Source organism: Procambarus clarkii, chromosome 72 (genome assembly GCF_040958095.1).
Source record: "Procambarus clarkii isolate CNS0578487 chromosome 72, FALCON_Pclarkii_2.0, whole genome shotgun sequence".
NCBI lineage: Eukaryota > Metazoa > Arthropoda > Malacostraca > Decapoda > Cambaridae > Procambarus > Procambarus clarkii.
Genome location: NC_091221.1, coordinates 8,202,877 through 8,218,609, shown reverse-complemented (window position 1 = coordinate 8,218,609; position 15,733 = coordinate 8,202,877). Strand labels below are relative to the sequence as shown.

The 15,733-nt window shown below is 40.2% G+C and overlaps 1 protein-coding gene across 2 annotated transcripts; it reads left to right on the top strand.

Moving 5' to 3' along the window:
* The first annotated feature begins 2,510 nt into the window (after positions 1–2,510).
* Positions 2,511–15,121, top strand: IFT20 (intraflagellar transport 20). Of its 2 annotated transcripts, XM_069312460.1 has the most exons (4): positions 2,511–2,846; positions 4,250–4,404; positions 7,099–7,260; positions 14,097–15,121. In XM_069312460.1, exons 1-3 carry the CDS (start codon positions 2,720–2,722, stop codon positions 7,213–7,215), a joined length of 399 nt encoding a protein of 132 aa, XP_069168561.1. In that variant the 5' UTR covers positions 2,511–2,719; the 3' UTR covers positions 7,216–7,260; positions 14,097–15,121. The 2 variants fall into 2 exon arrangements, with proteins under 2 accessions (XP_069168561.1, XP_045623454.1); XM_045767498.2 differs by lacking the exon at positions 14,097–15,121 and having other exon boundaries at positions 7,099–10,763.
* The last annotated feature ends 612 nt before the right edge of the window (positions 15,122–15,733 follow it).

Here is a 15,733-nt window from a genome sequence, read left to right as displayed (position 1 = left end):
TTTCTTGAATCTGGCCCCTGGGCTTCAGTATCCTCGTCCGTTCTCATTTTTGTCTACAAGGAAGGTAGAGATGGTTACGACGCTGGCAGTTATACACGACTTCAGGTAATTACCAATTACGCAGTTTTCAGTCTCCCTTCAACGGTAAACAAATCCACAAGGGCCGTGACCAGGATTCGAACCTGCGTCCGGGAGCATCCCAGACACTGCCTTAATCGACTGAGCTACGACAGGGTATCCCTTTAACGGTATTTATGCGGGGCCCACTCGTCTCGGATGGACGGTAGAACGACGGTCTCGCTTCATGCAGGTCGGCGTTCAATCCCCCGACCGTCCAAGTGGTTGGGTACTATTCCTTATCCCCCGTCCCATCCCAAATCCTTATCCTGACCCTTTCCCAGTGGTTTATAGTCGTAATGGCTTGGCGCTTTCTCCTGTTCCCCTTCGTCTCGATCGAGCAGCTGTCTCCATAAAATATTTCCTTCTTAACACATAAGCGCGAGACTACTACCATTTAATCTATTTAATCTTTATTTAATTATTTAATCTTTAATAATCTCCGACTGAAAATAAAGATGGCTGACCTGGAACCAAAGCAAAATGGTCGTAAACGGAAAGCTTATAAGAGCGTCATAAAACAAGTGAGTCAGCACGTCCTCGCATTCAAAGATCCAAGTTCGTTAATCCAGTCGCCAAACCCGCTGTTTCAAATCAAATCAATATTTATTCAGGTTTATGAATGGAAAAAAGTGTTACACACGACTCACAACTGATGACGTCCGAACACTTCCGGAACAAGTGCTTCGCTCACGTCCTCTGTTCGAACCACAGTTCTATAAACAGCCCGTCCTCCAAACAAAGATCCAAAAGTGATTCCATGCACCCGCCAAACCCCCTGTTTATGAATGAAAAGCGGTTTACACACGACTCACAACTGCTGACGTTCGAACATATCCGGAACAAGTGCTTCACTGACGACTTATGTTCGAACCACAACGCTGTAAATGCTTCACCTTCGTACTACAAATACAAATAATCGCCAACAGAACCTAAACACCTAACCTAACCTACGCCAAACTATATATAAAATTTGTATGTATAATATTAACTTGTATATGAGAACAAACCAATTTTTAATACAGTATGTTAAAATTAATGAATGCTTCTAAGTGAATGCTAAGCAAGTGAAAGACTTACCTACCTAGACTAATTTCGCATCCCTCGAATGACACTATAGGGAGAATGGTTGAACTTTTAAGAAATAAAGACTGCTTAAAGACTTATATAAAAGACTTTGACTGCTACTTTTGTGTCGCGGGGAAATGCTTCACACATGCAGATGGTAAGGTTAACAAAGTAAAGTGCTCGTGTAAATTATCCCTGACAATATAGTACGAATGTTACTATGATTTAACCATACCAAACTACTTAAACTGAGTCGGATGGTGATGCAAGTATCACAGACATACTGGGGTATGTGTCTTAACAATACCCAAATAACACTGATACAGAATTAGACCACAGGAACGTTATGAATCTATGGGAAAAATAGACCGTGCCACGGGATCGCTCTCTCTCTCCTGGGCCTCCTCTCTAGGGAGAAGAGTTCCATCCCATTATGCAGCCTCAAATTTTCTCGCTACATGTAATTTGTGACTAGATCTTGCTTCCATTGTCTTGTCCAAAGAAGTTGTCTTGTTACAGGCAATGAGTCACAATAACGTGGCTGAAGTATGTTGACCAGTCCACACACTAGAAAATGAAGGGACGATGACGTTTCGGTTCGTCCTGGACCATTCTCAAGTCGATTGTCGACTTGAGAATGGTCCAGGGACTTGCTCGAAACGCTACGCGTACTAGTGGCTGTACAAGAATGTAACAATTCTTGTATATATCTCAAAAAAATAAATTGAAGTTGTATCAAATTTGCCCGCTGCATCAATGCTTATTTATTTATTTATTTATTGTTATGTCTGTGAGAAGACATTACCATTACTTGTGCAAGAATTTAATAATTGATGGAGTATGCTAACAACACTGCAAACCAAACATGACAGGGCAGATCTCATAGAAACCTTTGGAACCACCTACCCGCCGAAGCCGTAAACGCCAAAACTCTTCTGGGTTTTAAAATACAACTGGAAAAGATCATTAGGGCAAATGGCCGGGGGGGGGGGCCTTTGACAAGACGCAGGCTTCCTGTCCTCGTCGAGGCCACTAGTATTAGTGGACCTCGGGTAAATTTAATAAAGCCATCTAGACGCAAAGCGTTTCGGGCATAACTTAAAAAACAGTTCATCTGCTTAAAATACAGATTAAAACAAATTAAAGGTTTGAAAAGGTAAACAATACTAAATCGAAAGCAAGCTGTCTTCTAGCAAACCAAATTGCAATTTATTATTACTATTAAAATGAGTGAATGGAATATTATTACTATTATTAATTATTTTAGTTTATTTGTAACTTGAAAGCGGTGGAATGTAGGCAACTTGAGATAAGCGACCGTGTTTGTAAACAAGCTGTCGACATTCCTGAGTGTCAGAGCCAGGTCCGTCGTCGCCCTCAGCTTGCTTTACTTCACCTCTGTGACTTGGCCCAGTTAAAAATAGAATTAGATAAATAAAGGAACGACGGCAGTAATCGGCAACGAAGAACAGCAGTTAACTTTGAAAGGTTATCAGCAGTTATATTGAAAAATAGAATTTCCAGTGTATTCGTTATGGCAGACGAAACGCTGGCAAAGGCTGGTCTCTACTTTGATGAGCTTAATAAGATCAGAGTCTTGGAACCAGAAGTTGCAAACCAAACAACAGAACTTAAAGATGAATGCAAAGAATTTGTGGACAGTAAGTCGTATTACGTTGTGATTTCAGTGTATTTATTTCTGGAAAATATGAGTATATAATAATTGTAGTTACCTAAAGGTAAAATAGGTTACAATATAACTAAAACAAGACTTATAAGAACACATTATAAACATAGATCCCTAAAGATCGTGGTCTCAGTGCTGTACTGTTTAATTCAGGGTCTGGGCAGTACAGTTGTTTGTTCTCGACTCGCGGTTGGGACTCCCAGGTTCAAATCTCGGGTGGGACAGAAATGGTTTGGCACGTTTCCTATCGCATAATGCCTCTGCTCATCTAGTAGATTCCCACAAGTTAGTCCGCTGCTATTGGGTTGCATCCTGGGGAGGGTCAGTGACATGACCTTTGGGGACCTTGATATTAGCTTAACATGCATGCATACACAGGCTGGCTGTCCCCAACCAAAAAAAATTTAGTTGTCACTTCACAGCTTCACTACATTACAGTATTAACAAAATTGGTTTTGTGCAGCACCCTATGGGCCAGTATAGGTTAGACAATGGTTGTCTAGGTTACCAAATACATTGTATTAAATAGAAAAATCCCTTACAATAATCAAAACACAAGTGGACTATAGTACAGTATGTGATTTTGATTGGGTTGATACTTTCCCCAAAGGATTCTGTATGACACTGCTGTGTGCAGTTTCTTAGTAAGAGTTAAGACTTCGATGGTCAGTCCTGTTACCTGCACGTAACCTCAGTTCTTGGTTATTTTCACCTCGTGTGTTTGTTCGAAATGTGCTTTGATTTTTTAAATAATTAATAAGTGTGTCCATTTTATCAAGATGTTTTCTTTTTAAATTCAAAGTCCTGATGGTTTTTACAATGAAAATTAGCTCATGCATAAGACACAAAGGTTGTTTTGGTTCAAGTGTACTGTACATTCAATGGAAACCATATGACACTCACCCTTCCAGATACTGTCTACATATCTTTTTCAGCCATCATTATTAATGATAGGAGGGATATGGAAAATATAATAAGCAAGTAATGTTTTGTGCGGTTTTGAAGTTCAAATGATTATCACAACATCATTACCATTAAACCTTTAAATATCTCCACACAAATTAAGAAACATAACCAACTACCACAATTGCTGTTCAGAAACTGCCAGATGTTGGGCATCGTATACACAATGACACATTTTAAACATGTTGCAAACTAAAAAAAAAGGACATGAATTTGGAATGAATAAGTAGGTTAAAAATGAAAATCTCTGTTTTATAATTTACAAATCATGTTTATAGAAAAAAAATTTCTTATATAATTAATATAATTAATATATCTTTTCCCTACTGGTTCTTCAGCTCAACTATTGCCGCCATTGAGAATGCCTGCTTTATATCCTTGGCAAGTTTAGATTAATGTTTTTTATAATTTCAGAAATTCGTGACTTTCACGAACGAGCTGACCATTTCATTCAAGTTGCCGACACTCTGAGTGCAGCTGTGGAATCGGAAAAAATGAGAGCTATTGGGTCACGAAATTTGATCAAAAGCATGAGCAAGCAGCGAGAGGCTCAGCAGCAACAGTTGCTGGTAGGTGCAAGTTGCTGTCATATTTGTCAACCTTTGAGTTAAGGCCCCTTAGATACTTATTGAGCTAAAACCAATATGTTCCACACAGGACTCTCTTCTTGTGATAGGCTCTTGTTGACCCATTCCTCACCTATAAGCAATTTTGCTTATAGGCGATTTTTGCTTCAAAGTGCTACATTTTGGAAAAAATAGACCTTGGAGAATTGGTTTTGGGAAAATCCAGGGATAAGGGGGGAAACTGCATAATCCAATTCTGGTAGATATCGATCATATAGCACATTGAATTAAAGATGGGAGGGGTCATTGAAATGGGTAAAAATTTTGACATTATAGTCAGGGGGAAGGTAAGGAAGAGATCCAAGTATAAAGTAGAGATCAAAGGGATGACCAGTAAAAGCAGACATATGCGGGGGAACAAGAGACATAGCCGTCCTCGTAGGAAGAGGGCTAGATGATGGGAGGATTAAACGTAGGACAGGGAAAGTGAACTAGAGAACCATTCTGGTGAGCAATGGCAAGTATAATTCAGTATAAATAAGAATATTCCAGGTGAAGACAATGAAGTGTGGATATTAAAGGGAAATTTGAAGTATAATGCCAGTAGAAGAGAGGGGGGGGGGCACTGGGCAGCCAAGTCTTTCTCGATTTATGTTTGTGTACTTTTAACCCGATGATTTACACATCCATAATAACCACCAAGTGAACTCTGTGGATACTTGTTACTTTTAACCCCTCCTGGATTGGCACATTTGGTACAGCCCCTTCTCAGGAGCCTGATGCCCCGCCTTGCTACTTTGTCCTGCATTGGTGAGACCCTGGTTTGGGTCTCCAAAAATACTTAGTTAAATGCCAGTATTGGCACAGTCATTCTTCTGTACTATGTTGAGACTGGTGGCTTCAAAGACTGCCATCAGGATATTAAATGCATCCGCAATGCCCAAAAAGGCTATTTAATCCTCCAGAGTGTTTACTCTGCCCCCTCAAGGTCATTGTCATGTGTCCCCTCAAGTAGTCAAGATGACTTTTGATAATCGGATCCTTCTGTCTTCCAAAATTCTTGCCAGTGCCAGGTGCTCCATTAGGGAATATAGTACATCCCTTCTCCAAGCCTATGCAATAGGAGTTGGAAATTTGGATTAGTGATTTTTTTGTTTTTTTCCTTTCTCTCTCTTTTTTCTTTTGTGGAGACCCTGGTAGACAGTTACTGCCTACCAGAACTGCTAAGACAGTTTTGTCCCCAAGCTTGCTGCATTAACTGCAGTGAGGCCTATCCTGCCTTCTCCCACACGTGCAAATATACACTTCACACACTTTATAGAGCCCGAAATAAATATAGCTGTATACCAAACTTTCCTAGGCCTAGTATAGCACATAGTATATGCACTATATTAGGCCTTGGATGGTTAGGTTTTATTAGCACTAGAAAACCTTTCCCAGTTTGTCCAAATTCTTTAGAACCAAATTCTACTTCCTAATTGTCCATGATGTCAACATATGTATGATGGTGCTTATAGTTACAGAAAATGCTATCTAAAGATGAGGATGGGTTGGGTAATGAAGCAAGGATACTAGTTTCGTAATTGGACAGTTTTTATGCTGCTTCTTTTGTTTACACTGTCGAATAACTTTATTTATGTATACATAATTGACAAAAAATATTGTAGGCCTGGAGACGATACTCGGTGTAATAGGTACACCAATACTGCAGATAAACTTGCTCTTAGCTCTGCTCAAAGGACTTAAGTCTTGCATCCCCACTACATTACCAGGTGGAATACCAGCAAAGAAGTCAAGGAATGTATTCAAACAGTAGGAAATGCCAAATTGTGATTCGCTAATGGCCTCACTGCAAAGTAACCAAGTACAAAATAGCGGAATTTGTTCCTGGGTCTTGGTTAACTCCATTACATCCATATAGATGTTTTATAACCATACAGTATTTACATTTGCATAAAAATGTATTTGCGTCTGTTTTTTTTTAAAGAGCGCTGTTTGTCGACAGAATTGTATTTGTGCTGCTTTTTCAGCTATGTTTTCATTTCATGTTTTCATTTTACTCTTTATGCTCAATTAGTATTAAGCTTTAGTCATTTAAGTTTTTCATGCCCGAAACGCTTTGCGTAATAGTGGCTTTAGGCATTGTATGTACTAGCTCTATCTATAAGTCCACCAATCTTTGTAAAAATTTCTTGTATGTATGTACCTTACCTAAATAAACATTTATTTATTTATTTATAAAAATGGGGCAATAATAACAAACTGGCAAATGCCTATAACCACATTGGCCCTTGGATCAACATTAAATAAACATTCTCTTAAGAATTAAATATTTTTCAAAATTATTAAATACTTTGCCTTGTCATGAATATTAGAAATAGCTTAAATACACAGTGAAATTGCAAGAATATAATATACAGTATGATAAAATATTATTGGCAAAATATTTTTTCGGCTTAATCTGTTTATATAATTTTGTTTCTGTACAATATCATAATGCCTGAAACTTTTTAACTTTTTAACTGCCTTGCCCAAAACGCTATGCGTACTAGTGACTTTAGGTATTGTATGTACTAGCTCTATCTATAAATCAATCAGAATGTTTGTAACTGCATCTATGTACAGTATGTACTTTTCCTAAATAAAATATTATTATTATTATTATTATTATAATTATTATTATTGTTTTCTTTGCAGGCCTTGATTGGAGAAAAGAAACTAGAGTTAGAGAGATTGCGTGTCCAATACGAATCACTTCAACGCACAGAGGCTGAGCAGCTTGAATTTATAGAGCAGTTTATAATGCAGAAGTGAAATTAGTGTTCAAAATGATTTGTACTCCACATAGCTTAGACAATGGTGAGGCTATATTTGCCCTGGGTGCATCTTGTACATTACCTTTTCATTTTAAATTACCATCAATGAAATAAACACAGTGTCTGAGGTAGAGCCAATGCACTCCATGTGGGATTTAGTTTTCTGGTGGGAGCTCCTTTTGACTCCCTGAAGGAAGTCTGCCTCCAAGGTACTCTGATAGTGTACCATCTGGAGGTAGACTTCATACAGTTTCAAATGTAACTATGACAGAGCCCAATAGGCTCAGAAATCTGTACACAAATTGACAGTCAAGAGGCTGGACCAAAGAGCTGAAGTTAAACCCCCACCCCCCAGCAAGCACAACTAGGCGAGCAACTACTAAGTTGCATCAGCTGAAGAGTTCTATTGGCCTAACGGAAACTAGCACCAGAACCTGGCCCCCTGACGGACACGGAGTAATATTTATGCCATCGCCGGGAAAGGCAACCAGAAAGTAGACGTGACAAAACACTGATGCTGCTGGCTCCAAACATGACCACAGCCTCGACCACAGACCACAGCCTAAGAGTTCCCATCATTCGTTTGTGGGAATGGGAGAGGCAGCTCAAGGTCAGTCAGCGTCTCCACCCTCAGTTCTATGCTGATGTAGTACAGTATGTGCCTGGTTGCATCTTCTGCTCTTGCTTCAGTGTTCTGCTATTCAGCTAAGTGTTGATTTTTTGCCCTTGTTAGCGGGAGAGCCGGCCGGCCGAGCGGACAGCACGCTGGACTTGTGATCCTGTGGTCCTGGGTTCGATCCCAGGCGCCGGCAAGAAACAATGGGCAGAGTTTCTTTCACCCTATGCCACTTGTTTACTAGCAGTAAAATAGGTACCTGGGTGTTAGTCAGCTGTCACGGGCTGCTTCATGGGGGTGGAGGCCTGGTCGAGGACCGGGCCGCGGGGACACTAAAGCCCCGAAATCACCTCAAGAAAACCTCAAGTCCCTGTACATTGTAGCATGAGACAAGAGTTTAAAGTTCCCAGAGTTATCTTTCTTATGCATCCCCTAATGCATAAGGGGATGCTTCTCCTTCTGCTAGGGTTTTCTTCCCTGGAGTGTTCAGGAGTTGCTCACTCAAAGATCTTAAATTGTGGTGGCCCTCACCCATGGTGTGTTAGGTGTCTTGGGGCTTTCCCGTTTTCATTTGGGTCGTCGGCTGGCAGAGTACACTGGGTATTTGTGTGCTACAATATAGCACACAGAGGTCGGCATTCACAGTCATGTGGCCAGAGCTGTGTTGGCCTTGTCTTTCTATAAGAGTTTTGTATTCTGTGCCCACATAGAATAGGATGATACCCTTCAACTAAAGGTCCTGATTAACATCCCAATTCTTTGGTGTCCTGCTTGGTGTATTCCTTCAGGCCACGGAAATCCCCTGCAGGTTCAATGGTCGGTTAGATATTCCTCCAAATTTGCTCTTGGTTTGTGAGTTTTAAGTGTTGTATGTCATTTATGCCACATGGTAACATTCGTTCCTTCTGCCTCCACCGTGCTGCCTGTTGGGTCAGTGACACCTTCAACCCTGAGTCCTGTTGAGATTTGTTATTCCCATATAACTTCCTTGTGATCCTGCCCCGTTGATGGTTAGGGACTCTGAAATAGAGGTGTTTTATAACTTCTACCTTGGTCAGTCTACCTTGGTCTAACATCTGCCCCATCTCTTTCTTTCCCTGCTGGCAGGGCTTGCCCTTCTTCTGATCCTCTACCCTGTTTTGGGACTGGAGGCATCTGAGGGATTGCTGGTTGGGATGGGTTTATCTTTACGTGTGACTTGGGTAACTCCAGGGGGATACCCATTCAGATTCGGATCAGAGGTAGTTGAGCCTGCTCATCCTACTGGGACTTCGAGGCCTTCCTTCCAGCTAGCCGAAGGAAGTAGTTCCCTTGGACTCTGCTTTTCTATCTCGGATAGTGGACATGGATGCCGCTCTACCCAGAGCCTTTGACTGCCACATCTGGGGCTTGGTGGTGGTAGGGACCCAGGGGGTTTGGACACCCCCACCCCCACCCCTGGGTCCTTTTCAACTCTACCTTGTTCCATCTCAAGGTTCCATCGGAACCTTGTACCGTCTCCTTTGCAGGGGGTGGGTTTTCATATCCCCCTCTCTGTGTTCATATTATTTGGGTACAGCTCACCCTTCTTATCCACCTTCCTCCCTGGGTTTGTTTCCACATGCCTTGGGGCATGCCAGGACTCCAAAGAGATTTCCAGAGATTCCTGCTTCTCAGGTCCTGCCTAAGGCAACTCGTCCTTTCCATGTCTCCTGCATGGCTTGTGCCTTATTGCTGGACCCTGCCTCTTTTGTATTTGTGTATTCTTCTTGGATGCATTATGAGGGGCCCAGAGTCTTTCTGGGAGATGATCTCTTATTCTCGCTTGGGGCAACTTTTGTTGGTCCAGCATGCCTCGGTGATGTGGGTGTCAACCATATTACTGGGGTTTCTGGGGCTCTTCTTTCATGCTTCTCCCTGACTACCTGTTCTACCAGAGCTCTGGCAGTCCGGTATTTTGTTCCCAGACCCTGGCGCCTATGTGTGGCTATGGGTCGTGTCACTCGGCCAGGTGTCTCATTTTTGTTTTCCTGCAGAGCTCCTCCTCCCTGGTTAATACTGGACCCGTTTTACCTTCTGGGCCTCCTCCCAAACATTGAATGCATTGAAATGTCAATTTCTGGGTGAGCCCTGGTAGCTCTTGACAGACGCCCTCGCTCCCTCCATATCATGGGGTTGTTACATCCATCACAGAAAATGAAGATGCCAGATGACCTTAAAGCTACCTCCTCCCTTCCATCCTCCCTAAACAAGGTGGGGAGGGGGGGGCAAATAAGCTTGCATTAGTTTCATAAATGATCATTTAATGCAGCTGATGCAACCTACTAGATGGTACACTATCAGTGATAGCTTCATTGGCACTTCATTACATACAGTACTCATTTGATCCACTAGGACCCTATCGACCAATTTTATTTTATTTTTTTTTCATTAATTTGCATTGTGTTGTAATGTACGAGTATCAAAATGATGCTTGCCTACTTTACTAGTCGGTGCATATTTTTTCCATAACCACCAACATTAATTAAGTGAATATAAAATACTTTTCTGACCAATGGTGTTGCCATTGGTGCATAAATGGAAATGCAGCTCCATTTTAAAAATTTGCTTAAAATGAATTTATTTTACAGTTTTTTTGACAAAATAGTTTGCCATTGATAGTTATATTGTATGTAACAATACAATATAATTATTCACAAAGAACATGTAATGCAATGACCAAGTTGTTGTATGTACACTAAATGTGCAGCATGGCAGGTATGGTAAAAAAAAAAATGATAATTATGCAATTTTTTTTATTTTACCCGATTCATACAAGAGTAATTATTAGCAAATTACTGTGTTTGCATGTGACGATTTGGTGTGCATACATTATACAATCAATATCTTCACAAGTGCCTCATGGCAGGTGCAGGTTGTTTGTACTTGTCTTCATTAAATTTCCTGCTCCATGCATATATATTTCTTCCCTTCAACACCATGACTGCAGCTGGAGATTTTTAACACGGCAAATACTGATTTTGAACAAAATATTGTTTGCAAAAGAAACCAGCTTTGGTCCTGGAGATGGTGTACCTGGAGTGGTAGATGGCTGGAATAAGTTAACCGAGTAGTTGGAGGCCAAAACAGTCTGTTTCAAAGCGTTATAAGACAGAGTACTGGGAAGACCGGACACCACGAGCGTAGATTTCATTCTTTAAGCACACTTGGGTAATTACATGAATCGTTGAAAATAAAACTCTGAGAATCTAGAAGCTGAGCTACTTAGAGTTCAGCTCCAGAGGGGAGAAAGGATTAAAGCACCCTCCATGATTCAGAAAATGAACTACTGAATGTCAGTCAGAATGGAGCTCGATAACAAAGCGCCAAGAGAGGGAGATCTTGTGCAAGGCCACAAACTTGTGCACCATACTGTGCATCTGAAGGAGGGGACTTGCCTAACAACTGCGGTAGCCTTGGTGAGCACTGGTCACAAAACCACAACCCAGAGCAAAAGCTCTGGCCTGTATACGCCTCGAGTGATGGAGGAGGAAGGTGCTATGGAACAGATCCCTGGAAAGTGTAAAGATGAAACCAGCAAACCAAATTTTGGCAAAGGGCAGATGGAAGGGAGAGAGGTTGGGGGGAAGAAAAGAAACGAGGGATAATAGGATGGGGAGAAAAAAAGGTCACCATTAGGAAGGTCATCAAGGACCCACCACATTAGGTTAGTGAAAATAGAGGAGGAGGAGGAGCAGAGGAAAAGATGAATAAAAGAAAGTGAGTCAACACAAGTTAGCTCACCCGAATTCAAGAGAAACAAGGTTGAAGAGAGGACAAAAGGTTTTAAAAAGATTACTTCAGGTATTAATGAATATCGCCCCAGAGACATGCTGACAGTTAAAAATTCCTTAAAAGAGCAGCATAGACTCTAGTAAAAATTCTAAAAGGTACTTGTAAAAGTTCAGGAAGAGATCAGAATGTGTGGAGAAAGATTGAACAGATGGTTCTCATTATCTGGATAAGTGGTATACTGTCTGTATATCACTTCCGAAGAAGTGGTAGTGGAATGGATGTTAGGTTATAAAATGGGAACATTCTGTATTAAAAGTTAGTATAGCTAGCAACACCAGGAGGTGAAAATGGCAAAAAATAATAGAAGAAATGACCTGGATAAGTACCAAGCAATAGCTCCTGGAGACTTGCACACAGCCAGATCTAGGGAGTTCTGGTAGCTGAGCGGACAGCGCGCAGGACTCGTAATTCTGTGGCACCGGGTTCAATTCCCAGACCAGGCAGAAACAAATGGGTAAAAGTTTCTTTCATTCCTGATGCCCCTGTTACCTAGCAGTAAATAGGTACCTTGGGAGTTAGACAGCTGTTACGGAGCTGCTTCCTGTGTGTTCAAGTTCAAGTATGTTTATTGAGATAAGCAAGAAATACATCTCAATGCGATAATTTTTTAATGAAAGCTTGCAAATAGCTTTTTTCTCGTATTCTAAGTAATGTTGAAACTATAAAAAAAAAGGTGAAAAATCTGTTACCTATCATATGCTTTAGCTTACATGGCCACCATTTTCGGAACTTCCGTTAGTATTAGCTGACCAATCTCGGAAGAGATTACAACCTCTGAAGGCTTTGGCATGCTGTGGAAAGGGAGTGGGAGTCCCTGTGCTACGAATGTTATACTTGAGTACTGTAAGATCTCTTATTGATTATGCTGCACCTGTCATTTCTTGTTTTGGTAAAGGTAGGATGGGCAAGTTGGAGAAGGTACAAAATGAAGCAATGAGAATTATCTTAGGATGCCCAAGAAATGCTATGATTGAGATAATGAGGATGGAGTTGAATCTGCAGAGTATTGGGGATAGAATTTCAGAGATAAATGTAGCCTCTGCCATTAGATTAATGAGAGGTGGGGGAGCTAATGAATTAATCCTCTCGGTTCAAAAGGTGGGAAGTAGTGAACAGTGTATGATGAAGAAGAGAGTATATATGAATAAATTATGTTATAATGTTATAAAGTATGATGTTATTACAGAGTGTATTGCTGTGCCCAAGAGAAAATTGACACCACCATGGGAGGATTGTAATGTAGATGTAGTAATTACTCCCTTGCATAAGAAAAAATGTATGAAATAGGAGAGCTGAGGGCAACATATGATTGTATAATTAGAAAACTGCCTACGGAAAACACTCTACATGTATATTGTGATGGGTCAGTAGCTAGGGATGGGAAGGCAGGATGTGGAGTCTTGATCAGGGAGTACACTGACATCGGCACTGTAGATACTCAAGTTCAAGTTCAAGTATGTTTATTGAGATAAGCAATAAATACATCTCAAAGGGATAGAGTAGCTTAGGCTATTTCTACCCCCCTCTACTTCAAGTCCCTCAAGGGGCGCACAAATTCAGTGAGTACAAATAGACATATAACAGTACAAGAATCCCATTTAACATTGCATACAGCAAGTACAGCATATAATTGTTATATTCTTGGGGCAAAATTCTTGTAGCTCCTAAGTATACTGTCTATTATACCATTATCACACATCCAAACAATTTGATGTGGTACACTATTTATTTCCTTATTTCTATATTTTTCAATAAGGTGACACTCTAATACATAATGTTCTAAGGTGTGGGCGTACGTCATACTACATAATTTACACTCCTTATCTTTTTCACTGACATCAACACCGTATTGCCAGATATATTTATATCCTAACCGTAATCTCATGTAAATTGAATCCTTCCAAGTAACTTTCCTTTACCATAAGTGAAGGACGAATTTGTATTTATTATTGAATAATTCTTAAGTGTGTTACTACTGTCCACCATTGCCATTCTCTTTATCATTTCTTCACCCTCCTGAACCACCTTGAGTCTTGTTTTTATTTGTTTCAAGGTTAACTGACATACAACATCAACAAGAGTTTTTTTCAGATCAGAGTTTTTTCAATAAAGGGGATGTTTTCACATCCCCTTTATTGCCACGTACGCTCTCCGTTAGCCCAACTTGCGACATCTATTATATATGGGAAAAATCATGAAAAGTATCATTTTTAATTAAAAGGCCTTCCCTGTTCTCAGTTTGGATTTAACCTTATTAGCTGTCTAAAAATCGAAGCGCATATAAGGAATTCTAAACAGTAAAATACATTTACTAATGTATAACCTTAAAACTTTAATAATTCAAGTCACAAGTTTATGGCTATTAATATCAGTTGAAATGACACTAAATAACTACTGTACCTTAAGAGCATTTTTGAAATGATATGTAGCACGATCTGTGTCTTTTCCAGCACGCTTAGTGAAGAGTAACACCTTCTCGTACAGAAAAATGTGTCTCTGAGCAGGTTTGAGCCGTAGCTCTCTCAGTCCCTTGTTGCTCTCGTTCCACACGCTGAAGGGGCCCTGCATGAGCAACTTACCGAGGTCTGCAAAGTTACCCTGGAAGATGATGCAAGAAAAATGTATTACGTACAATGAAATCACTAGAACGTGATGTATCCAAGAGAATACTGAAGCTGTAGGACTGAACAAGAATTGTATTAAAATCACAGAAATTACTACAAAGAATAAGAAAAAATCCTTTAAAATGGAGTATTGACAATGAATGAATGATCCTAAAGAAATAACCCAATATTTCTTTAGGATAAACTTTCAAGAAAAATACAAACCGAAAGTCGCTCTTCTAATTATTCTGTACTCAACCAGGATCACGTTCAATATTTACATACTAGTTTATTGACTACCTAATCATTCCTAAACAGCTGCAAACTTTCATATACAGTACTTATTGCCTGTAATTGCTGCAGTACACATAACATCCTCAGATATTTAACCCACAAGAGCTACGAGGAGAGGTTAGAGGCATTAGATATGCCAATACTATACTAGAAGACAGAAGAAACAGAGGCGATATAATCACTACATACAAAATAGTAATGGGTATAGATAAAATTGATAGGGAAGAAGTCCCAAGACCTGGAATTTCACGAACAAGAGATCACTGATTTAAACTAAGCAAAGCTGCCAAAGAAACGTAAGAAAATTCACTTTCACAAACAGCATGGTAGACGGTTGGAACAAGTTAGGCAAGGTGGTGATGGAGGTCAAAACAGTCAGTAGTTTCAAAGCGTTATATGACAGTGTTGGCTAGACGGGACACCACGAGTGTAGCTCTCATCCTGTAACTACACTTACGTAATTAATTATTTCCCTGTGTGTTACTCTTGAGAAACTTGACGTCCCTTACAGGATATTGAATACAAGATTTCTAAGCTACACATGGCCATTTTACTCCCTATAATATGATTATTAATAATTATTTTGGTTTCACTCTAAGAACTAGCAAAAAGTAATTTTTCTTCAATGGAGCTTCAGTACCCTTTCAACTCCTCCCCCCCCTCTCCTTCCCCCCCCCCCCCACACACACACACACACACACACAGTCAGTAGTTTCAAAGCGTTATATGACAAAGAATGCTGGGTAGACGGGACACCACGAGCGTAGCTCTCATCCTGTAACTACACTTAGGTAATTACACACGCACACACACACACACAAGAGGCAATGTATCGGACTGGAGAAATGTCAAGTGGAGTACCACAGGATTCAGTTCTTGCACCAGTGATGTTTATTGTGTACATAAATGATCTACCAGTTGGTATACAGAATTATATGGACATGTTTGCTGATGATGCTAAGATAATAGGAAGGATAAGGAATTTAGACGATTGTCATGCCCTTCAAGAAGACCTGGACAAAATAAGTAGATGGAGCACCACTTGGCAAATGGAATTTAATGTTAATAAATGTCATGTTATGGAATGTGGAATAGGAGAACATAGACCCCACACAACCTATATATTATGTGAGAAATCTTTAAAGAATTCTGATAAAGAAAGAGATCTAGGGGTGGTTCTAGATAGAAAA

What these genes read in the sequence shown, in the direction of transcription:
- IFT20 (XM_069312460.1), top strand. Translation starts at nt 2,720, where the DNA reads ATGGCAGACGAAACGCTGGCAAAGGCTGGTCTCTACTTTGATGAGCTT. An exon ending in ATGCAAAGAATTTGTGGACA is followed by an intron (nt 2,847 to 4,249) that starts GTAAGTCGTATT and finishes TTATAATTTCAG; the next exon opens with AAATTCGTGACTTTCACGAA. An exon ending in CTCAGCAGCAACAGTTGCTG is followed by an intron (nt 4,405 to 7,098) that starts GTAGGTGCAAGT and finishes TTTTCTTTGCAG; the next exon opens with GCCTTGATTGGAGAAAAGAA.